Source organism: Alligator sinensis, unplaced genomic scaffold (assembly GCF_000455745.1).
Source record: "Alligator sinensis unplaced genomic scaffold, ASM45574v1 scaffold646_1, whole genome shotgun sequence".
In the NCBI taxonomy this organism is placed as follows: domain Eukaryota; kingdom Metazoa; phylum Chordata; order Crocodylia; family Alligatoridae; genus Alligator; species Alligator sinensis.
This window is the reverse complement of record NW_005842642.1, coordinates 479,057-505,222: the sequence shown is the minus strand read 5'-3', so window position 1 is coordinate 505,222 and position 26,166 is coordinate 479,057. Positions and strand designations below refer to the sequence as shown.

Here is a 26,166-nt window from a genome sequence, read left to right as displayed (position 1 = left end):
AGGATCCACGGAGCCTCAACAACTCCGTGTGAGTGAGAGTTTTTGTCTGAGTCCTCAAACGAGGATTTAAGCGGAGCTGTGCCTGGGAAACTGTCCAGCCTACACCGCAACCATCTTCGGTGTAAGTAAACAATCTTGAATCAACCATTATGCGTCCGTGCCTAATTCTAGCGTGTCGCCTGTTTTCTCCGACCCCACATGTCCGGGCTGCTGGCCACAGCCCGCGGTGCGCAAAAGGGCCCCGGATCGCTCCTGGCCCGCACAAAAACCACAGAGGAACACACCTGCCCATACAAAGAGCTTCCACTCTAAACTGATGACAGGTAGCAGACAGGAAGAGAAACTGAGGCACAGAAATGTGACATGACTTGTTCTGGTGTTGATCTTCTGTGTGAGCTTGAACTAGAAATAGGGCCCAAGATTTTGGGAACATAGTCAGGAATGCGTAATGGACTGCCAAGCTAACACTGCAGCCGTATTTCCCTTCTTATGAAATGCAACCTGGTGGAAAACTTGTTATTGTTTGGTTTTATTAACCTTTCTTATGATCAAATATGTAATTATGATACTTACATCTGTACTTATATATTTTTACATGAGGAATTTTTTACTGTGCAATTTCCAATACATGGCAGAAAGAGTGAGAAGAAGGGGAAAAATAACTTTGGGCTTTGAGTCAAACTTCTTAATTTAATTAGGTACTTTTCACCACTAACCCCAAAGTCTAAAAGGAAAATGTAAAACAAATGGTGAATTGCTTACTGGAGCATAAATGAAAACAATAATCAGATAATACCGAACAATCTTTATCAGACTTGAATCTAGTATTTCTCAAGAAACTTTATTTTTGTTCATAATACTTGTTTATTGTGTCCATTTACATAGAGGAAATTGAATTAAAGTCCCCTTGAGGATGTTATTTCTCAAAATGAAACACATTCCCTGCTTCAGTTTCCCAATCAACAACACATGCCATTACAAGAAAACATGATGTGAAAAATCAAATGGTCTTTCATTTGTAAACTGCGCTTTCCCCAGATATTTAAATACTAGTGATCAAACAACCATTGGACCATGTGTTCCCACTCCACTGCACCTTTGTATCTTGGCACCTAGAAGAGAGAATCTTTGGAAGGGAATAATAAGATATGCCGCAAAGGGACAACACCTTTTATAAAACACTGCTAATGCTGAAGCAAACTGAGCCATCGCCTCAAAGGACGCAGCAGGAAGAGGTTGTGTTTCATTCCCTACCCAAGTTGTGTCGTGTACAGGGGGACCACACAGCCTTCACCATATTTCAGAATTGACCCAGCTGTCCATGAAGAAAACAGTTCCTATGTCCCTGACCACTAGAAATGAGATCCTGACTTCAAAGTCAATAGCAAAGCTACCTTTGACATCAATGGGCCTTCGTACATGACACAAAATTGCCCTTTAAAGTGGCTTAAATGTCCTTCTGCACCGCTTTAATGGCGTTGCTGTTTGCACACTTGGTGGTGTGTTCCACTTTAAATTACTTTGGTATGTAGCAAAATAAAACACCTCTGAGGTGTTTTAGTTTGCTACCTAACAACATGCAACAGTGCACGGGATGCCAGAAGCTGACATGCTTGGAGCTTGGTGGGCCCTGCATGGCTCAGGGTCTGTGGGACCCGGCAACAGCCCGTGCAGGCAGGCTCCACTGAAGGAAAAAAAAACCCAACAAAAAGTGGCAAGCCTGATTCCCCGCCCCCCTGAGCCTTCCTGAGCTGTGCAGGGGCCTGGTGCTTCCCTCTGCGGCTGCAGCACCCCCCTGGGACTGCCCAGGCTGGGTGCCAGTGGACGGGTGCCATCTGGGGGCCCCCCACGCAGTTTAGGGATCGCTCTGCTCACTGGCAGCTTGCACTCCCTCCCCCTGCCCCTCCCCCAAAGAGGCAAGTAAGGAATGGGTCCTGACCCTTGTGTACACGCCATGGGGGTTTAGTTCAGTTTAATTCTCCCTAAATTGAAGCAGTGTTTTTAAAAACCCACCATTTTAATTTAGGGAGAACTAAACCAAATTAAACCCCCATGGCATGTACAAGCAGCCAATGGAACCAGGACTCCAGGGCTTTTCATGATAGCTTTTCTGTCCACTGAAGCCTTAAAAAGTTTGCTCTCAGTAAATGGCATCTTGACCTTCTTGTCAAAAGTAGATGTCATTCCTTATACCAGTAGTTCTTAATCTTTTTAGACTCAAGACACCCCTCAGAAAACACCAGCTCTTAGCTTTCACTCTTGTGGTTTTGTTTTTTCTTGTTTTGACTACAGAAAAATACTAGCACAATTCTCCAGTTGCAGAAAATCCAGAAAGACTACAACAGGTAAGAATATTTTTGACACTTTGGATTTCCTATGTGAAATCCTGGGTTTATGTTGAATAATGTGGACGTGCTTGCACACCTAACAGAATATTGAGCAGCTCCCTGCAGCACCCTTAAAAAGATTTTATAACACCCCACAGGGATGCAGCACTCATTTCCTTAGTCTTGGCCATGATGGCCTTACCATTCTGTTTAATTTCTGAAAAGAGGAAAGGAATGGGGATTTTGATACAGCCACACCAAAGTTACAGAAAGCTGCCCTGGCAATTTAACTGTTTGTACAAATCATTTATTCTCCTCAGCACATTTATGTTATGACCTATCCAACTGGTCAGACTGCAGCTGGAATACTGCGTGCAGTTTTGGGCACCACACTTCAAGAGGGATGTGGATAACCTGGAGAGGGTCCAGAGAAGGGCCACTTGTATGGTTAAGGGCTTGCAGGCCAAGCCCAATGAGCAGAGACTAGGGCACCTGGACCTCTTCAGCCTCTGCAACAGAAGGTCGAGAGGCGACCTTGTGGCTGCCTATAAATTCATCATGGGTGCGCAGAAGGGAATTGGTGAGGCTCTACTCACCAAGGTGCCCCTGGGAGTCACAAGAAATAATGGCCATAAGCTAGCAGAGAGCAGATTTAGACTGGACATTAGGAGGAACTTCTTCACAGTTAGAGTGGCCGAAATCTGGAATGGGCTCCCAAGGGAGGTGGTGCTCTCCCCTGCCCTGGGGGTCTTCAAGAGGAGGTTAGATGGGCATCTGGCTGGGGTCATCTAGACCCAGCTCTCTTTCCTGCCTACGCAGGGGGTCGGACTCGATGTCATCTATTGAGGTCCTTTCCAACCCTAACATCTATGAATCTATCCAGTCATCTCATTCTTCTGTCACTTGCTGGAGGGGAAACCCTTTTCTTTATGCTCCCTACTATGCATCCATAATAAATGATAACCAAAGAATGTGAAGCTGCCACGGATAACATGCAGGTTGCAAAAGGCTACTCCTTCACTTCGCAAGTAGAAAATCCTCCCAATAGATTATTTTGATATCTTTACGTTCATAGAAGAAAAGATCGTACCCTCATTAGGGAGCAGGGGTTCATCTCCCTGACCTGGACTTCGGGCAGAGGGCCGCTTACCCAGTTTTGGCAAGCTGTTGAGGGCCACATGGGTAGCCCCGCCCCTTGACAAGTGCCCTGCCCCCTTGATAGGTGCCCCGCCCCCTGGTCACCATCTTGGGACCAATGTCCCAGGGCCAGCACCAGTGGGACCCAGAGCAGGGCACAGGCTGGCAGGGGTCTGTGGGGCTGGGCTGGGCTGGACTGCAGCAGCAGGGAGAGCAGGGAGCTGGCCTGGCTCCATAGAGCCCCTGCTGGCCGGGACCCTGTACTCCTGCCGCCCTGCTCCGGGTCCTGCTGGTACTGGCCCTGGGACACTGGTGCAGGCCCTGCACTCCCACACCCACTCACTCCCAGTGCCCACTCAGCCCCGCGGTACAGGCAGGGGGCAGCACACAGCCCCGACCCCCTGCTCGCCAGCAGGGAATGAGCTGATGTGGAACAGGGGGAAAAGCGGCCCCTCGCCTGTCCTGTGACCGGCGCTCCCTGCTGCAACCGTTCACAGCCTATGGGGAGCTGTCCTGAGCAGGCACAGGCAGCCCTGCATGGGCTCTGAGCGGCTGCAATGCCGGGCACCGGCCACGGGGCTGTTTTCCTCCACACATGGCACCAGCTTGTAACTCAGGCTAGACATCAGGAAGTGCTACTTCACTGTCAGGGCGGCTAGGATCTGGAACCAATTTCCAAAAGAAGTAGTGCAGGCTCCTACCCTGGGGGTCTTTAAAAAGGAAGCTGGATGAATACCTTGCAGGGGTCGTTTGACCCCAGTACTCTTTCCTGCCATGGCAGGGGATCAGACTTGCTGATCTGTTCGGGTCCCTTCTGACACTACCAACTATGAAACCGGCCCCTGCTGCCAGCCTTGGCCCTGCACCAGCTCCGGGCTTGCCTGTTGGGGCCGCACACAGCAGCAGCAGCCCCCCAGCTTGCCACACTGGGCAGTATGTGCTGCTGCTGCCTGCCCAGAGCTCGTGCACTGGGCAGCATGGAAGTGGTGGTAGCAGCCTACCGCGGTGCAAGCTCTGGGCAGACAGCAGCAACAAACACCACCGGGAGCAGCAAGCGGGGGGGCTGCAGCTGCTGCAGTGCAGCCCCGACGGGTGAGCCTGGAACTGGCATGGGGCCCAGGCTGGCAGTGGGGGCAGGTTACAAGCTGGTGCTGAGTGCAGGGGCTAAACAGCCCCTCGCCTGCCCTGTGGCCAGTGCCCTGCACTGCAGCCGCTCATAACCTGCATGGGGCTGCCTGTGCCTGCTCAGGACAGCCCCGCGTGGGCTGTGAGCAGCTGCAGCAGGGAACGCTGGCCACAGGGTGGGCGAGGGGCCATTTTTCCCCGTGCTCTGCACCAACTCGTTCCCTGCCTTCCTCCCCACCCTTACCTGAGCTTCCCATGCCAGGGCAGCCACATGGTCCCAGGCCAGAAGCCCCTGTTGCATGAGCCCGCCAAGGATTCCCCTGGGTCCTACTGCCCCTGGTTCCTGTCTTTTTTTTTTTTTTACAGGAACCAAGCACAGATACACAGATAAATTTTAATTTTCAACATTTTTTAGGGGCCCCATGGGCCAGGTAGAATGGCCTTGCGGACCGGGCCGTAGTTTGTCCACTCCTGGTCTATATAGAACACCACATGATGTACTGCTTCCTTCCCCCCACCTCACCTATCATGGACATGCATTTTGAGGCTATGTAGATGGGGATTATCTCTAGTCATACAAGCAAGTAGTTCAAGAAAGTTCTTAAATAGCAGAGGGGATTGAAGAACATCTCTGCCCAATCGCTTGCTCAGCAGCAAACGATCTGGTGTGCATCCATAACAAGTTCAGCTCTAGAAACTTCATGCATGGCTAACACCCAACTTTTAACCCTGCTCCTGAAACCCAGTCAGAAGTTCTCATATCCACCTGAACAAGAAAAGCATTATTGCAGTTTTAGACAACACGGTTGCAAGCGGAATTGTAAAGTTATAATAGGTAAAGCTGCACCGATATATTGGTTGCATATCGAATTGACGCCAATAAAAGGAAAATTAACATTATTGGCTTTTTTTGGCCAGTGTAGCTGATAATGTTACCAATAAATGTAATATGCCTTCTGGCTGGTGCCCCCAGATGCCAAGTGCAAGCTGTAGCAAGAAACCCTTTTGTCTGCCCCCCCTCAAATGTGAAGCTACCTCCATATGGCAAAAGCCCCTTTTGCAGTATTTGCCCCTTTTGGGGATGCTTTCTCTTTTCTACCTTTTCTTCCTTCCTCTGTTTCTTTTATTATATTATTATTTTTTTTTATATAAGGTGTACTTGTAGTGAAAATAGAGCTTGTAGATGCTTTTACAAATGTACTTTAAGTTTAAAAGTAAGTTGTACCATGTAACAATGTTAGCAAGAGCAGGAATCTCTGTATGGAAGGGGTCCCTGAATGAATCATGGTTGATTGTGTAACACAGTAACTAATCTGGATAATTGCCGCTGGTTAACTTGTTTAACACCTACAGAACTACAGACCAAGAAGAGGAAAGAATCAATAAAGAGCCAGGAATTCCTGGAAACTTCTTTGTTAAAGGTACAGAAGCCCCCATTTGAACTAATCAACGCTGGAAACAGACACTTGGGGCTGAAATACCCCCTGATCAACCACTTCCAGAGCTCTATTCATCACAGCAGTGAATCAATCAAAATTCATCAATGGACTCCTGAGACTACACATATCTGCGGACGTGACCCCTGGGGCTGACAGCTGCCATCCAGCAGCTACCAAGAGGGACGTCCCTCGAGGTCAACGACCCCTGGATTGGGTAAGCCTGAGAATTGGGCAGTCAACAAAGTCTTTCAGAGAGGGATAAAAGGCAGCAAAGAATGACCCCCAATGTGGCCCTCTTTGACCTGACCAGCACCCTGCCTGTCCAGCCAGAAGGACCAGCTGGCAACCCCCTTCTGCAGCAACATCACACTGAAAGAAGCCTTGACTGGCCATTGACGGTGGACTCCAGCGCTTGGGGACAGGTATATCTTGACACCAGTGCTTAGTGTTCAGAGCTAGCTACTGTGAGTGTGTGTGCACGTGAATGTGTGTGTGTTTGAGGGGATCAGCACCAAGGTTTATGGTCTGACTTTTGCATCCGTCCAATAAACTAGAATTTTATGATGATCCTGCGAGTTGGTCTTTTGTAGCCAACAGTTGCAAGCAGGAATACAACCAGGCAGTGTGGTGAGCAGCACCCTGCAGGTAATTCTGTGGAAGGGAACAGGCATGGGGAAGGGATGGGGGTACAGATCGAGGGCCCCACGGTGAGGGAAGGAGTGGGGGAGGAGCAGGGGCTGGGCTGGGGGCACTGCCCAGGGGGTGCGGGGGCAGAGAACGGAGGTTCCCCACTGCTGCACCCCACTGGGAAGGAGACATGTCGGGGGGGGGGATGTGACCCTCCAGATTTTTGCACAGGGCAGATGTAGGCTGCTCACTGCAGGCTCAGGGCTCTCTGCTCTGTTGCCTTTCCCTCAGGAGCCCCACGCTGACTGAGTGTCCCCTACCCACCTGGCAGTGGTGGAGGCAGTGAGTTGTGCCTCCCACTGCCGGGTGGACAGGGGGTGTGTGGCCGGCATGGCCTTCCCAAGGGAAAGGCAGCAGAGTGGAGAGCCCTGAGCCTGCAGTGGGTAGCCTGCATCCGCCCTTGCTCCATTTGGTTCCACTCCTGTTAAAAGCATCCTTGCGCTTAAAAGTGGTGGTGGTGCTTGAACTAAAGCTCATTTGATGAGCTTAAGTTCAAGTGCCACTATTGCTATTTTTAGCCACCAGGACGCTGATCACCTGGACGAGTTGCCCATGGCTCTGTCCCTCTCCCAGCCCCAGCCCCGGGTCCCATTCACTACCCTAGCTGGGCAGCCCCACTCCTTCTCTCACTGTGGAGTCCTCAATCTGCACCCCGCATACTCCTTCCCTCCCCTCCACGGACTTACCCGTAGGGAGTTGTTCTCCATGCTGCCCGACTGCATTCCTATAAATTGGTTATTGGATCAGTATTAGCAGATATAGTTTCATAGTAGCTAGGGTCAGGAGGGACCTGAACAGATCATCTAGCCTGACCCCCTCCTGCCACAGGCAGGAATGAATGCTGGGTTCACAAGACCCCAGACAGGTGGTCATCCAACCTCCTCTTGAATTTGCCCAAGGTAGGGGCGAGGACCACTTCCCTGGGAAGTTGGTTCCAGATTTTGGCCACCCTAACTGTAAAATATTGCCTTCTGATCTCTAACCTAAACCTATTCTCCATCAGCTTAGTACCATTGTTCCTCGTCACCCAGGTGGTGCTGGGGAGAAAAGGGCTCTACCTATTTGCTGTTGATCTCCTCTGATGAGTTTGTAGGCAGCCACCAGGTCCCCCCTCAGCCTCCTCTTGCTGAGGCCGAACAGGTTCAGGTCCCTCAGCCTCCCCTTGTAGGGCCTGTTCTGCTGCCCTCTCACCAAGCAGGTGGCCCTCCTCTGAACCCTCTCCAGGCTGGCCACATCCCCTTTGAAGTGTGGCGCCCAGTACTGGACGCAGTACTCCAACTGTGGCCTGACCAAAGTTGCATAGAGGGGGAGTATCACCTCTCTGGACCACCTATATGGCTGGCTAATAATTGGCTATCAGTATGGTCAAAAATTTTTATCAGTGCACCCCTAATAATAGACACAACTTTGGTGTGTCGTGTCTATTCAGCTTCATCACATTTGATCAATATTGTATTTACCCAAATCCAAGATGACTTCAAATTTGAAGAGAACCCCCTCAATGATTAGCTACTATACAGGGAAAACTTATAATAATTGTTATAATCTTCCATGCATATAATCCAATTATTAGAGGGTTATCTTAAATTTGTTCCCCAGTACAGCCAGGAAAACAGCAACAGAGAGGCAGGGAGTGAGGAGGCAGGCAGCTTGACCCCTTACCCTCTGCTGTCCTTCTCCCCCACCACTTGCCACCCTGCCACCTCTACCACTTGGTGCTCCCATCAATAGTGCCTGTGCCCACCCATGCCTGCCCACCTCAGTGCCTGTACCCCCACCTGCTATGTACTCCACTGTGCCTCTTGCAGCATGCCTCCTCCCCTCATACTTGAATCCAAGACAAGGGGTCTTTTTCTCCATGGTAAAAGGGAAAAGAAAATATCTTGGATTTGAGTCAATAGCATATTTGCATAAAAGATCAAGGCTTCATACTTGAGAATTGTATTGAATATTAAGTCCAAATTCAGAAAAGGAAATGATTCCCAAGCCTCTTGAAAGATGCTTTCCTTCAGACACAGGTTCTTGCTGACATAGTATCAAGCATAGTATCCATGTATTAGTCTTTCAAAGTAGTGCAAAAAAACTGGATTTAAAAACACGTGTTTTCTTTTAACTTCATCCCTGCTTCCACAACCACAAAAGTTACTGAAAATCCCCAGATACATGCACACAGACCATTTCAAGGGCATAAGAGGGTTTCATTGGTAGAATTACATATTAGGGGTGCACCGATAAAGATTTTTTGGGCTGACACCGATGGCCAATTATTAACGAGCCATATTGGCCAATACCAATCCGATCGCCGATATGCAGCCCAGCAGCTTGGAGAGCAGCATCCAGCTGGTAAATCTGTTGCGGGGGAAGGGGTGGGGGGCAGATCAAGTTTCCTGTGGTTAGGGAGGAAGTGGGGCAGGGGCAGGGGCTGGGGCAAGGCAAGGTGAAGGAAGGAGCTGGCAGATCATTCAGAGGATGTGGGGATCCCACCACTATGTGCACCCTGGGAGAGCTATGGGGGGCATGTGCCCCCTTGGATCTGTGCACGGGGAGAAGGCAGGCTGCCACTGCAGAATGGGGTCAGAGACGGGCCCACACACAGATCTGGGGGGCATGTGCCCCCATGGCTCCCCCAGGGTGCACGTAGAAATGGGATCTATCCCCCTCACCCCCTAAACGAGCCTCTCTCAGCTCTGTCCCATGCCCCACCCCAGCTGGGCAGTGTCTGCCCCAGCCCCAGCCCCATTCCTTCCCTTACTGCAGGGGCTGCCTCTCCACATCTCTTCCCTCCCTCACATGCGCCACCCTGGTTTTTTTTTGGCATGGATTTATTTTGATCCCAGGATCTCCTGGGGTCAATCCCCCCCCAAGCTGCAAGGTAGCAGTGCAGGGGATATTTTCATATGTAGTGCCACATACCACATATCCATGCTAATCTGGACACAGCCATACAAACAAAATTGTAAGGGAGAGAAGTAACACTGCTAAAAGCTAAGGGCAGACACTGCAGGCTATATGTATTCAGTGTAGTACCTGACTCTGCCACATGAAAAACGGAAATATCCAGCACAGAGCACCCAGATTAAGGATATGAAGCAAATTCTGCATGCTTCTTTTCACTGAGGCCACAGAATAAAGCCACTCTAAGCAAAATTAATTAATTACCCAAAATGTTCTCAGGAGCAAAGGCTCAGTCTGGCTGATGATAGGGAACAAATGGCTAGAATAGATTAGTTCAGGTTACAGGCAGGATGTTAGAAAAACAAATGAAGTTCAATTACTTCACTTCTTTGTCATTTGTTTCAAGGGAAAAACTTTAAATCTTAGAAAATGTTCCCTTTCAGAGTCTTAGAAACACTGATCCAAACATAAAGAAGTCTCTGGGTGTCCTGTAGCTACGTTTTGAAATGCTGTTGGATTTACAGTTCTTTTGCAGCTGGAGTTGCATAGAAAATGACCACCTGCTGTTATGAGTTTGAGCACAGACTTTATTTATTTAATTTAAATTTGCTCTGAGCCAGACTAGGGTACATTTTTACTTCTAAGGAATTTCCAGAGGTAGAGTATCCTCAGAAAAACATTTTGTTCTGTTCAGAATACATATCCTAAATAATTAAAACTGGGACAAGAAAAAGGACACCAAATTTAGATCATGTCTCTATATTTGGAAACTGGATAATTTCCAGCAGAATTTTGCTACATTACTTTCAGAGTTCTCTTATAAAAACAATATACAACACCAGTAACCCTAGTTACCCTGTGCTAGTGTTTTCAGTTTGAAAGATTTGCTATAGAATCATTTATTTTCCTGGAAACAAGTTTCTAAATATAAAGTAAGGAACATGAGTTTCTGATTACTTGGTTCAAGTTTAAGACACTTTACAAATAAAGTATTTATTTGGATTGCAAGTGTTCAACACAAGTACTGTCTCTTATTGTACATTTGTACAGTACTTTGTACAGCAGGGCCCCAATCTCATCTGGGTCCTGTAGACAATGGTCATCATAACACAAACAGATGACATATTGACAACATCTGGGCATTCAGAATGGGTTTAATCTGAAACAGTATTTTACCAGATTATTTACCAGAAGTGTCATCTCTTTTATAGCAGGGGCATCACACATCTTTTGCCCCAGAGCAGATCCAGACCACGGGGCTACTTGCAGGCCAGATCCATTCCACATGGTGACTCTGGTGGCAGTGGCGGTAGCAGCCCCAGCCCCAGCCATGTGATGTGTGCCACATGCTGGAGCTGGTTACCGCTGACAAGTTGTGCGCCATGGCTGTAGCTCCAGCATGGAACACACAGCAGCAGCGACTCTGGCACAGGGCATGCAGTGCTGACTTCAACTCTAGCACAGTGGCGACAGTGACTCCACAAGCTGAATGTCTGACACACTTGTTAGAGCAATCTTTCTTTTACACATAAGGATCACGTGCCGGGGCAGTCATTAGGATTATCAAAGGAAATAAAACTACACAAGTCATAAGCAAAAGAATTGCAAATTTGGTAGCAATCGGGCATTAAAACAGTTCCCAAGGAATAATTCTGTTCTGCATACTTAGTTGGGAAACACATAAAAATATAGCACCATTAATGTTGATGTTTTATGAAAATAACTGCAATATACATACAGCCAGAATAGCTACAGGAGATTGAGCTGGATTCTATCCTGGCTTGTGCATCCTCAAAGGAACCGTTAAACTGGGTCACATACAGGTTTATACCTATGCAACCTGTTTGGAGGTGGTGGCAAGCACACGTCACAAAAAGAGGAGTAGATGCTACTGACTAGACAAGATGTGAACACAAATATGATCATTTTAGTTGTAAACCAAAAGACACTTGGGACCATAACATGAACCACATAACAGTATCAGCCTTTGCACTGAATGTACAATTAAAAGGGAGAGGTTTAAGCAAATTCACATGTTGAACCATTTTATTAGAAATTCTTATTTGATCATTGTGTAAAGCAATTGAAAAATGCTTTAAAGAACAAAAACAGGCATTTTTATTAATAATTCTTCAACGTCAAGTTTATATTTTGTCCTTTATTTTTTATGGATTAGACCCAGATGACATTTAAAACTTCATTGCTTTTTTGCTTATTAGTTTTGGCAACAGTCCACTCCATCTTAAAAAGAAAACAAAAACAGCTTCCCATACTTATCAGATATATTAATACATTCAGGCAACTTTGCAGACATTTAATATAGTTCAAAGTGAGGGTGTAATTATTCACTTTTGGCTCCTGACACACCTGGGGATCTGAAAGTACCCCCCGGATGGGTACAGCATTCATTGCAGATACACCCTGCTTCCACTACTGCTGTTCTCAGATGATCTAGGTACAGGGGGAGCCTCAGAGTCACTACTTCCCCACTCCAGCTGTGGCTGTGCAGGGTGTTCATCTGCTTATCTTCTCATATTTCACAGGACCCTTTGAAGGATCTCACAGCACCCCAAAGTGCCATATTCTGGTTGAGAATCATTGATCTAAGGGAAGATACAAACTCTGGAAACCAAAGAGATGGCTGAACTGAGCTACACTTAGAATGAAGTGCAGAGCTTAAAGACTGATAGATGCTTCATCACTGCAACTCTGCAGACTTCCTGGAAGTGCCCTGTGCAGTGCAGTTCGGGAACTAGTGCTCTGGGCTACTTCAAGATTTAACTTCATCAAACACCTCTCCTCCCTCATGGTTCCCACAGCACTGCAAGATGTGCAGCACTAACAGACCAATTTCAAAATGGTTTTTAGTTTATACATTTGTTGCCCCAACCATGCTGACAGCACAAACACAGATGATACCCTTTTGTATTGTGTTTAAACAATTTCCTAATGCAATGTTTAATGGTGTAAATTTACCCTCCTGTGGCATAAAACAGGGCTCACATTATTTGTCAATTTGCAAAATGTGCTTTAAAAGTATTTGGTCATTCTCATCATGCCTGAAAGTCAATTAGATGACAACCTATTTTCTTGAGAAGTAATGATATTGCATGACTGTTGTATTGAGCTGATGACAAATTGTGTGTTTGTGTGTGTGTTCAGTTCTGTCTTGATATCTACCGCAAATTAGATGATACAAACTGCAATCCATGAGATTTATTTAGGTCAGTGAGGGCCAACCTTTTTGGCAGGTGTGCCACAATTTAAGCCCACACCCTTGCTAAGTGCCACTCTGATCCCCTCCCCCTGCCTAATCTGCTGTTCTGAGTTTTCATCTCAGCTATATCTGTCATTGCGCTGCCTGCTTCCTCTCTGGTCTGCTGCATGCCACACACACAAGCTACCCACCACTTGTGGCATACATGCCACAGGCTAGCCACCCCTGGTTTAGATAACTTACACTATGGCTCTGGTTAAGAGCCAGGCCTCAATGTATTTTATTCAGATTGGGTCAGGAGTTGTGTAGAGGAAATGTACAATAATTGCTTAATGCCACATTTGGCTGAAGTTAACATTTTTGGATATAATAAAAACTAAGCCTTAGTAATTGTTAATAAAAGCAATTGGTGCACAGAGTGTGTTTGACTTGTATTACCTCATTTTCACTCAAAATATAGCCAAACTCATGTTTAATAACAGCTAACAGATGGTCAACATTCTTTAAACTTTGAAGATCATCCTCTTTCCCAAGTAATATGATGGTGTAATACTTTTTAATGCTTACCCAGAGGGGGAAATTGATCAAGATAAGTTATTTTTCTTCGTAATATTTCTCAGTCATGCATATTTATTAAGGATGAAAGTGACACATTTTTAATCAGCATTTCTCCACACAACAAAACAGTTCAAAGAATTGTTATAACAATTAGACCTGACTTTGGAGGGGAATGAACTAGATGATTATGACGACTGCTACCACGTAGACACACACTCCCTCCCTACTCGTCACCAGATGGTATAACAAAAGCAGGGTGGAGAAAATGAGAGAGGGAGAAAAGAAGTGGACGAGGTAATAGATTGTTACTTGAGCTGGATAAAACACACAATTCTCAAGTATGAGGCCTTTCTGTATAAAGAGAATTTAATGAAAGGCATAAGCAATGTTGGAGATCACAGATAACCACTTAAGTTGTGATGAACTGGCAATATCTGAAGGTATATCTATAGAACTGGTTCCTGGAAGGAACTTGGAGAAGAAAGTGCCTGTTTTATTAAATAATTCTGGGAAAATGTTCCATGTCTGAAAAAAAAGCAGAGAAGACAGCCATCTCCATTTTCCATAGACTTAAGAAGCTTGGGGTCTCAAGCAATCTGTGAGGGAAGCTAGCATGAAATGAAACAGGAAAGAGATGGAAACAATGGCTCAGTACAAGTTCAAAAACGAATGCCTTTCTACAGTATTTTGGTTGATATGCACTAGCATTTGCCAACAGAGTAGTGTTTCATTAGAAAATTCCCAACCAGCCTTAGTAATGTTATCTAGCTGTCAAAAGCAAAATTCAGCAAACCAGTACTACCTTAGTACATTTAAGAAGTCCAATTTTTAAACATTTAACTTTTATCGTTTATTTAGAGAAAAATAACACACCAAGATATCTATCAACCAATTGTCACAAGGAATGCTCGCCTGTGACCTAAGCAAAACTGGGGATGCTATCACAAAATCAAAAGAGGAATCCAAAGTCACTTTTGCCGATATGACACGAATCCTATATAATCAACAGTTAGATTATACCATCCCGAAAAGTTATATAGTGTCCAGTTATGCCACAAACAGTCTCCTTAAGAGATTTATCTACATCTTCCAACTGACTTGGCCTACAGCAATTCTTATTAAAAACTCAGTTATTGACCTACATTTACCATGGTTATTTTAAGTTTAGCAACCACTCTCAGAATTTAAAATACCTCTGAGTGGCAGTTGCTAGCAAAGTCTATTTCAATCTGAAGAGTCCTTCTAGCATTAATGGTTTTGTAACTGACAATGTAGTTAGATAAATACCTTCATCTTATCTTAATGGGCTTGCATTTAATCAGGCAGAAGAGCTTTAGAGAGCACATGATTTGCAACAGAAACATTTATTGACTTCAGTACAAGTCATGGGAAAAAACCCAAAGGTAACTGGTAACACTAGGAATTGAAATTTAGCTCTTTCAATAATTGGAAAACATAACTGCATGAGATACAGTTTCTCTATTAATACAGGTGTTCTTATGTATGATTTCAGTTTTTTCTTCTTTTTTAGAAAAGCCTGACTTTTGAAGAAATATAGAAGTGAAGAACACAGGACCAATCTGAGCTGGAAACCACAAAAACATGTCCAGTAATACTTAAAGCAAGTAATACTTAAAGCAAGTTCAATTATTGTTATAACGTCCACAATAAGTGAGCAGGCACCAAGAGATGGGATATGTACAGTGAACAGTGCTGCTGCTAGTTTATCTTTACAAGTGTTAAAAATTAGATGACAGGCTATAAAACGAAGCAAGCCAGCACAATCAACTGGAGGCAAAATTAGCTGTAGAGATGAAATGGTGCAGGCCTTCTACTATTTAACGCTTCCAGTCTTGAAACAATGTAATTAGGAAAAATCTTTCCATTTCTACTGCAAGGATATAACTCTTGGCAATAAAGCCATTGATATGGAATGAACTTTTCAAAAGCTCAGGGGCTAATCCTGCCCAAAAGCTCTGAGTCAAGTACTGAAAAATAGCAGTGAAAATTATTTTAACATGGTATATTTTCTGATGGTGTTCTTTAGTACTACAGCTAAAATATTATCTGAGCAATCACCTACCAAACTGAGAACATTAAAACTATTGGCATTTCATTATTTTTAATATGAAAAGACTCATTAAAATTTGATCTCTTTAAATCTCTTCATTAAAAACAGTCATTTTCTTGATACTCTTGTTTAATATATTACTTTTTCCAGTCTACAGAATTAAGTTATTTTTATCTTAAGGCATCAGGATTTGCATATTTTTTCCTTTTGCAGTATATTTTCACATGCATTGGCTTTGCTTCATTAACTGATATTCTGAAAGAATTTTAAAGGAAATGCATACAAAAAATACAAGAGGAACTGATTATCCAAATGTGTGCAAAGTATGATTAATTGTGCATGTAGGTACAGCAACTACATTCAAACTGCATTAATACTGGATTGTATGCAAATAAAAGAGCACAATTTGTATAAATATTGGGCATGTCTGTGGTTACAGTAGGTCTCCTTTTAAACAGACTGTCCTTGCATTTATTTGATAGCTGCCCTCATAGCTAACAAGAATGGAAATCAGGGACCTTCAGAGCTAGAAGCCTGAATCCCTACAACTTTAGATAAAGAGCCAGGCTCCAACTTGGGGCTCTCAAAGTCTCTGGGGATTAAGCAGCAAAGTGAAACAGATACTGGCTAGTGGGGTTATTTTCACATTAAAAGGCTTAGGATGAAACCCAAAGAAAGACATTTATTTATTTTTTTAACCAGAACTGAGCTGATGTGTTTTGATTTTAACTAATTTTTCATTACTCACTAAACTGTCCACTATGAATTAACAACTTGGTTCCAATCACTAAGCACTCAACAAACATCAGTTTTCAGAGTGAAATTGTGCTTCCCCACCCACCAAGGAATTTTGCAGTTAATTTAATTGAAACCCGGATTTCATCCTCAGTCATTATCTACCACAGGTGGATTTAACTTATTGATCAAGGTGAAAGGCTCTCCCACAACCAAGTGTTTATTCTCTAGGTATGACATAATTGGGTCATAATTAAACCTCAATGAACAATATATAGAAGGATGTCTATCACAATGAACTTACCAGAGCTAGTGAAAAACCATAGGGAGAGGTGTTTTCACATTATTGTGACATCTGACACTTGCTACTAGAAGAGCCCATGTGCACACTGCACCAGAGATTTTTCTTAAATATCTGGATTCATTTCTGAGCATGGAAGACCTAGTTTGAACATATTGGAACTCCCAGCTCCAGAGTTGCTCCCTTAAACGGTACAAAAGCTACAAACAAAGCAGAGACAGCAGCTATTTTTGCATCTTGTCCTCTCAAATTTTAAGAAAGCAGTACTCTAAAAGGAAAAATTAAAATATATAATTAAAGTTTTCAGCACTGTCACAGTGACTTAGGAACTCAAGACCCACTGTGAGAAGTGGCAGGTAAGAGCCTGATTCTTAACAGAAGCAAATGGAACTTGGGTATTTCTTAAACATATTTCTCTACCTATGCAGGAATATAAATAAGAAAGCACAGGCAGATATGAGATCAGCAGTGCTGATCTTGGTGCATTGCTGATCTGATCAGCAACGCACCAAGTTAGAGCTGCCTGAAGTATCTCGTATATCCTTTCCATTAGGCTATGATTGGGGAGTAATACATTCTCTTTTCCTTCTTTGCTTCTTCTGTTTCAAGGGTCTGGCTACAGAGGTCAGTCCCACATTGTTAGTCAGACATCTACTTCATCTGTCAAAAACATGTACTGTACATCAACAGTAGCAATGAAAGCAAACCCCCTCATCAGCCAGTTCCTCAGCAGTAAGCTCAGGGGCCAGGTTGTATGATCTTCTCCAAGATACTGTGGGGTACAGGCTAGCACTCCAGACACCCTTGACCATGTCTTAATCCCACCTTACTGGAGTCCTGGGTCTTGAAGTACTTGCAAATTGGGAGGTTGGGAGAAACAACACTATGGGAGGCTGTTCTCCAGCCCTTTCTGTATGGGAGGGAGGTTTCCTGTGCAGAATCTCCCTCCATGCACAGATCTCAGTGAGAGGACCGAGTCCTTTTCCATTTACAGCACTGAAAACTTCTCAAAGTTTAGGTCACATAAGAAGCAAAGTTAAAAAGTCAAACGAGTTCTCAGGTCTGCAATGAAAACGGCCGAAAGCCTTTGTGACATCTCAACAAAAGACATACCAACAGCTTGAACTGCAAGGTCAACAATGCCATGGCCAGTGCAAACAATCAAGCCAAACCCTGGGAATGAAAAGAGACAGAGGATGATGTTCAACACTGCCCAAGGGTTGGAGCATTTCTGGGAACACTCTGTTCAAGGAGCGACCTGGGGGTGTCAGTGAGGATCAGACAAAAACAAGGTGCTGGACATGCTCAGATCCCTCTGCCTTTCACAGAAGAGGAGCGCCTTACTACATACCTTGAAGGAATGCCCAGCATTTTGCAAAATCGAGTCATTGCATAAAAAGACCCATTTTTCTCATTGTACGTATATTTATTCTGCTTTCAAATTCCAGCTGCCTTGATCTGTTTTAAAGGCTACATCCTCTGTATTCCCATGCACTACATTTCACATAGGGCACTTGCTTGGAATCTGTATTGTAGGGGGGTGAACTACAGTCAGCTGTTTCAGAAGATGTACTTCAGAATGAAACAGATTAACAAGGTTTACATCTGCTTTTACTACATAGCATCACAAGCACTGGGGAAATCGCTCATTTCATACAGTTGCATTTTATTTGTTCTTCACCACAGGCTGCACAAGAAGAGATGTGCTTTAACAGTTGTTTATGCATCTCAAGTGCCTTTCATCCAGTTGGTGATCTTCAATGAGCTTTCCAGAAGCTTGTTTCTTTTTACATCGGTTTTATAATGAGATGTAGTACAGGGAGAGACACTGGGGGTAAATGCTGTATCTGTTACAAAGGTGCTGACCGCAGCACTAGCAGTAACAGTTAAACGTAGAAGAATTCAGGAAACATTTAGGCTAGCAACAGAAACAACACCTAAACCAGTATAAGTGATCAGAAACTGATTCAAATCTGTAACGCAACAGAAGCTCAGTGCACATAAACCTCTTTCAAAATGGCTGAAACCGGTTTAAGATAAACCTGGATGGATGTAGTATCAGACTTAACTGATTTAGGTGTTACTGGTTTATTAAACTTCTGTCCAAGATCCCTTCCAGATTCAAGTTAACTCTTAGTCCCCAGCATCCCAGGATGCTTTACACCTCCCCTGCAAACAGGTCAAAGTTTTTTCAGATTGGGGATTCTGTATTTCCATTATGAATACAGATAATGGGAGTGATCTAGGCTCAGGCTAGACATCAGGAAGCACTACTTCACAGTCAGGGCAGCTAGGATCTGGAACTAACTTGCAAGGGAAGTGGTGTTCGCTCCTACGTTGGGGAGTCTTAAAAAATAATCACCTAGCTGGGGTCATTTGACCCCAGCATCCTTCCTGCCCATGGCAGAGGGTTGGACTTGGTGATCTGCTCAGGTTTCATAGTTGGTAGTGTCGGAAGGGAAGACTATGATGGATATCAGAAAGAAATCACGTTTAGTGCTGAGTATGTAATCTATTATGCAAGTATATGCACATTCGGTTATGAAACAACATTCATAAAAATTCTGACAGGCAAATGAAAATTCCAGTCAGTCACCACAACTGACTTCTTTCCAGATGACGTAGCAAACTCCTGTTATGTGGCAGTACATGCAGGAGAAAGACATGTGCTTTCAGCAAAATCAATTGCTTTATTTCCAGTAACCATGAAGTGAGGCAGATCTCACTGTGCCTTGAAGTAGCACTGGCTACCTTCCACCTGAATTCCATAGGTGCCCAAAAACATAAATACTCTGACACCCCTCCTTTTATCAGACTATGTCATGTTATCATTTTAATATATGCAAAGCTATTTTAGGCAATTAAGATTAGGGCAAAATTAACATAACCATAGGAAAAGCCAGAGCAGCAGCTGCTTTACATCCTAAGATAGGAAATAACCAACTAAAACAAAATACAAGCATGCAAGTCTCTCAGGTGCAACCTTAGCTAAAACAAAAATCAGTAAAAATTACTTTGCTTTGGAATTAATTGGGTTTCAGCAAACATGAGAGAGACAGAGACAGACCAACTACAGTAAATTTTCATAATCTCCTACACAATCTGAATTTCCTCCACCCCAAAAGCATGCCAAAAGTCATTAATTGACAACCTATTAGAACCATTTATAGCTGAAACAGGAAAGGTCTGTATGGAAACCAGCACCACTGCAATTAATTAAAACTTCAATCACCTATCTTGTTTTATGTACATAAAACCTATTCAATATTTTGAACAGCACTCAGATTTCATGGTGGATCAGCCAGTTCCATTAATGTCTTCTTGCACAGCTAGCAAATATAAATCTTCTAAACGGTTTTTGAAAACTTGGCCACAGACAGTTTGGATGCAGCTGGACTTCATCACTTCTCCTGTCTCATAAAGTCATTAGACTGAGTCTTAAGCGTATTTAACATTATTTCTTTTTTTCAGAAAAAGCAAGATAAGAGACACCAGGACTGTTTTTCTTTAGCTAGCAAAACAGTCAACTTACCCGAGCACCTTTCTCTGGAAAGCATTTGCAGCCCGCACTGCAATCTCGGCCCCCACATGGCCCGTGATAGGGTTTCTTTCCACCCTGATGAAAGAAAAAAAAGGGGTTAAAATAAGTAACCAAACACTTACAAGTCCTTAAGCATCCTATTAAAATACTGCATTTCAGAAAAGATTCGTTTAATTTCATTTCAACAAGCTTGTTCAAAGTGAGTCATGAATCCATTTGAAATGAAACGGACAAGCAAGCTTAACTTGTAACTTTTAACAACTGGCTCATTTTCAGAAATATCAAGTATATCAATAAAAGAAACCATGAGTGGAAGGAGATTGACGAGAGAGTTCTATCCCGTAGAGTGCCGAATACCTTCAAGGCATAATGGATAATCATGCACCCTAGCAGGTTAGGATCACTTTTTGGGTCAGGTTCAACTCTAGTTACCATCTCCCACATCCACAGCCCCCAAGATGTGGAGAAACTTTAGCTCCAGAACTAACCTTTTTGGCTTTTAATCTGCAACTAGTCACCTTTGCACTACAACTGAACCAAACAAGCTGGCAATTAATTGAAAGCTATATAAACATCATTGAATACAGAGTAGATATCATGGTTAAAAGGAATACAACAAGAAAGTTCAGTTTGCATCAGCTTGTGTGCGATTAATCAAGTCTGCTCCAAAAGCAGCAGATCTCCAGCGTGTCGTGGGATGAAAACATATGTGTATTAATGCCCATGTTATCTATAAATTTCCCCCCATTCCCATGAATGCAAAGCTTCCATCTTTATTGTACGCAGTGCAACAAATGAACAAATAAAAGGCTACACAGCTGGGCTACTCCCTACATCTTTGAAACTCCCCTTTATAGCACCTCTCTCGCATTACAAGTTTTAGAATGGGTCGGTCCCTGTATCAAGTCCAACAGGAAGGTGGTTTAATGCATTTTCTACTTGACAACTTTTGGAGGAAAAAAACATGTTCTTCTGATAAGATGTTGATGTTCATAAAGAACCAGGCTAATTTAGCAGCTTGGTTTCTCCCTCAGTGTAGAGTGATCATTTATTAATAAATACATCTTTAATATCTAATTAATCAGGTTTTCTTGCTCAACAAGGAAACAGCCTTTTCCTGCACAGTAGTCATGTTTGGAGTCATGTAATTCTAAGCCACAAAACAAGGACTTTTTAGATGTTTTGGCTGCTAGGACCAAATCCTGTGAGGTTCAGAGCTCTGTACCATGTTTCCATTTATTGAATGTTGTTGGAAATAATGTCTACTTGAACCTCCGATGCAGAGAACAAACTGAAGCTATTAGACAAGATGACACATTATAAGGTAGCCAATACAGCAGCAATCCTGACCCAGGTCAGATGAATAAGGCTTGAGTGGGCACATGGGAACCTAACTCCAGAATTAACAAGAGTACAGCTGCAAAGTTACTAAGGTACTTGTAATGACAAGCAGGGGTTAGACTTTATGATTGGATCCTGGTAGTTTCTGCAAGACGAGTATACAGGGGAACATCCCCCTAACACCCCGAGCAAGGGATTTCAGTGCAAACAGCTATTCCCAGACCTTACACCCACAACAAAACCAATCTGACAGCAACAGCCTTGAGTATCCAGGCATGCACTATGCAAGACCATGGAAGAACAAGACAAATGGGTGACCAGGTACTCATCCATTTTACCCTTGATTACTTTGCTGGTTTTTCCCTTGATCTACTCCTTGTCCCAGCTGTCCCCTGTACAAGCCTTCTCTTCCTGAAGTCCCTCTCAACATTTCAAATTTCAATTTCTCTCCCAGGAGTAACTTATAGAAGAAAAGTCTTGATCTATTGTAGAGTTGGTTTCCTGCCAATGTAAACAACTATTAACTTCTGTTATTCCCTTTTGAGTTCCTCCAACAGAACTCTGAAGCACACACTGCGGGGAATTACCCTGCCATGTGCCAGAAATATCCCATGACTAGGGACCTACTTAAATTGTGGTTTTGCAATTTTCACAGAAATCATGAAAAACTACAGTTTCTGCAATCACCACGAAAAATGGTGTTGCCAGTGATTTTGCACAGAATTGCCCGAAACAAAATAAAAGCTTTCTGGAATACAAAGAAAGTGCAGAAATCCCTGCAGTCAGAGAGCACGTGGCTTGCGAAAGTGCTACTAAGAGGCTGAGCTAGTGACATAGACTCAGTGAAGATGCCAGTCAGGAAAGTGAAAGGGTTTTGGCGCCATCTTTTAAGAAGATGCAATGCTACAGCAATGCTACAGTCTGAAGGTGATGAGTGAAAAGAAATCCAAGAAAGCTGAATACGTTTCAGCTCAGGACTGTGTATGGCAGTTCCCTGTAGGTACCTTGCATGCAAATGTTGTGCTATGAACAAAATGATGTACCAACAAGACTGTGCAATGAGTCAAGGAAAAATAGCATTGATCAGCATTTATATGCAATTCAGATGTATTTCTTTAAAGTGAATGGCTGCTGCAGAGGTTGAAGGTCAGAGCAATAAACAAGCGACTATTGTCCTTGATCTTTAAAAAAACCACTGTAAGCAGTTGGACAAGAAGAGAGAGCTACATTTGCACTTGTGGATGCAACATTTCTCTGGAGAAAATTGATAACCCTAAATCAAAGGACTACTTGAACAAACACATGCCAATGCTGGCAGCTTCCCATGTGCAAACAAGCTTTGCCAAGATTATCTACCAGGACTAATTGCATCCCATGTTCAGTTTACAAAGTCTGCATTGGCAGAATATGAATCAATTTTGATTGTAGCAGATGCAGCAACAGATGCCCAAGATAACCATGTTCTGCACATTTTATTTGTACCTGGGAGCGGGACAGACTGCAACCTGCCTATTTTTCAAACAGAGTCGGTTCATCTCATGTCTGTCAATTTTTCTACCGTGGTGCAAACTGTAGTGAAGGCTGTTGTAAACTACAGCTTAGAAATGCTTCTTAAATTCTGCCTGATAATGCAATGTATATGTTCAAAGCTCTCTCTGATGTGCTCCATGGAATGATGGCCAATGCAAATCATGTCACCTGCAAAGCACACATCCTTTCTTTAGTAAGTGACATCTGGGGCATACATTTTCCTGATGTGGACAGCCTGGATCCCTCCTTTAAAAAAAAAGCATTCAAACATTGTCCTGGCCATAAGCTTTGATACAGGGAGTCTATTGCCAATCAAAGGGGGGATCTACATGTGACTGTATCACTTGCAGCAGAGCCAGTGCTTACAAGGTGGAATTTGTGGTTTAACACAGTTCATTGCCACACAAAGAATATGAAGTACTACCAGCAATGTATGTGCAAGGAGCTTGAAAAAAATCACACCCAGAGCACAGTGCATGCTTAAACTACATGATCTCTTAAGACAGGGCAACACTGAAGATCAAGTTAAGTTTGTGGCTGAAAATGCAATCTAGTTCATGGAGCTTCTAATGTGATTTGAAAGTTGTGTGCTTTGATGGATCAAAGCATGCCAAGAAGCTGATGGATTTGATAAGTTGGGTCAAAGACATGGCATCACAAAAACTTTCAAACCATCAACACAAAAAGCAGCAGAGAAAGCAAGAGCTGTGAAACTGAATCAGTACTATAGGTTGGATGAGTCACTACCACCATGGTTAAACAACTGTTTGCCTCCTTTAGTGCTGTTTGATTTTTTACCCCAATCAGGTGCATTTTCTAAGTTTTGACCCTCAGCTACTGAAAAACCAACCTGTGGAGAACAGAAAGAGCATTTTGCTTACATGAACTTTGCCAAAGAGTGCCAGATGCCCTTGACTGTAACCGTTTTGGGAGTGTTTCCGATTGGTTTCCATATCCCTACAACTTGGTAAAAAGCTGCCTTACCATTTCAAGTGGATGCAGAGCAAGTGATCTCAGTGTATGGATATGTGCTCACACTGAAGAGATAGAGGATGTCAGCAACTACACGTGGATGCTGCATGCTAGTGTTTAACAACTAACATGAATGGTTTCTATAAAGATTAGTATCATATAGTATTACTAAACTTTCTGTAGACTGCTAATAATAAATTAGGATATTAGTTACAATTCATATTGTGTATACATTTATAATATATTTCAACTTAATTTAAATGTAATATTTAGATGTATAATCATGCAGTAATTTATTTGATATTTCTGCAGACTTTTATATTTAATTATGCTGAGGTTTTTGCCCCTTGGCCAATCAGTGGTGAGGACTGGGGTCAATGCGACCCTTGGGCAATCAGCGGCGAGGGAGACTCACTGTAAAAAGACCGTGGAATCAGCTCCGCGTGCGGCAAGCAGCCTGCAAAAGTCTCTTGGTCTCGCACACTGGGAATTAGGTTGGTCCCTACCCATAACTGCAAATGGTAATAGGCAGGCTACTAGTCAGCAGTCCTTCCCAAAGGAAAGCAGGGAGAGTAGATAGGGAAAGGATTATTCCCAATCTATTACGTGCGTTTTTCCAAGTACCTCTGCTTGGCAAATGAATCTGCACATGATCCTAATCTTTCTCCAATTAAAGTCAAAAGAAGTCTTACCACTGATTTCATTAGGAGCTGGATGGGGCTCTCACCAAGACTTACAAAACCCCAAAACAAGTCCATGTTGCATGTTGTGTCAGGTGGCATGTTCGCTCCCAGCATGAGTAGTTTTCCTCCCTTGTGAATAAAAGGATTTAAGAAGGGAAGGAAGCAAATCAAAGCCAGTTGGCTATGGACCAAGTATTTTATGTAAGGGAAGTGGTTGACATCAGACACTTCTATGCTGCTTAAATAGAAAATGGCCATGTGTGTAATATTTGTGTACATAAAGATCTGCATATAATTTTCTAAAATATATCCTTCTTGGGTGAAATTGTTTGCTAAATTTTTCATGAAAAGAAAAAAAAGCCCAAGTGTGAGGATTGTTTAAATACATAGATAGTAGTCAGACTCTGAAAGCACGGGCACTCCAGCCAGGTCCTCCCCTTCTCAGGGAATTCAGGGAAGAGATCTTTCCAACAGCTCCTTGATATTAAATTTCAGACTGATGAGGACTGTTATGCGAGAAACAAAATAGGGACTAATAAGGGGAGAGTGCTGATATAAAAAAAGGTAACAATATTGAGTCAAACTATTTTAATAAGTAGTCAACAGCAGATTAAAATTTTAAAAAAAGTAGCTCACAGGTTCTTTTCCTTCTCCCTCCCCCTGCCTGTACATACTACAACTAGAAATAAACAGAACAGCTTCTGGCCCCACTTGCACTAAACCCATTGAAATATGAAGCAAAACATTTATTAACTTCAAGTAATTTACTCCTGGTTTACAACAGTATTACTGAGACCACAATCTGGCTCATGAGTTATTAAAAATATATTTTTAAAAATATGTTTTAGTTTTGTTTCTGTTTTTAAGGAGGATATCTACCAGAGAACAAACAATTGTTTTAAAAACTGTTCACAAACTATTACTATTTTAACAATGCAGTAGTCCTTTTCTTTTCTTTTTTGGTATATCCCCATCAAGGAAGCGTGTATAAATAAGTCATTCATACGGTGCCTGATTCAAATAGGAGCCTTTCCATTGACTTTAACTTGCTTTGGAGCAGGGCCAATGAGACTACAAGAACGTAGCAGCTGAGAGGCCACAACACATGCCTTAGAGTCATCCCAGCTCTTCTGGGCTAAGTACAGACAGTCAAAAAACCCGAGACTGAATCAATTCAATCTTTGCAGGTTAATCTAAGCTCCATAGATTGAACTGATAAATCAAGTGAACAAACACTCACTTTTGATTCCAGAAATACAGCCTTATGTCTACAATGGCCCAGACCAGAAGCTGGGGGGCACTAAAGTAGTGGCTTTCAACTTCTTTTGTACAACGAACCATTTGTAAACATCGGTGACCAGTCCCAACTCAGTACAGAGTTTAAGTAGAAAACAGTACTCCTCATTCCCAACGCACAGCCCCCCATCTCTCCTAACCCTGCTAGTGCCCCCCACTCCTGACCTGCTGCCCCTGAGCAAGGGGGGGTGTGGGGCAGGGGAGAGGACATGAGGCATTCGGGGGTGGTGCTGGGGGAACGTGCCCCCCCCTGGATTTGTGCACCTACATCAGGCATAGGGCTGCAGCCTGGGTGGATCGGCATGGGCAGG

The 26,166-nt window shown here is 43.5% G+C and overlaps 1 protein-coding gene across 4 annotated transcripts in view; it reads right to left on the bottom strand.

Annotated features, from left to right (window-relative positions):
- The window catches only part of COL4A6 (collagen type IV alpha 6 chain), a 187,939-nt gene that overhangs the window by 93,253 nt on the left and 68,520 nt on the right, over positions 1–26,166 (bottom strand). For all 4 annotated transcript variants that reach the window (XM_014524635.2, XM_014524636.2, XM_014524637.2 and 1 more), the window contains exon 3: positions 20,025–20,108. In XM_014524635.2, coding sequence (XP_014380121.1) covers positions 20,025–20,108 — 84 coding nt within the window. The remainder of the gene's footprint in view (positions 1–20,024; positions 20,109–26,166) is intronic.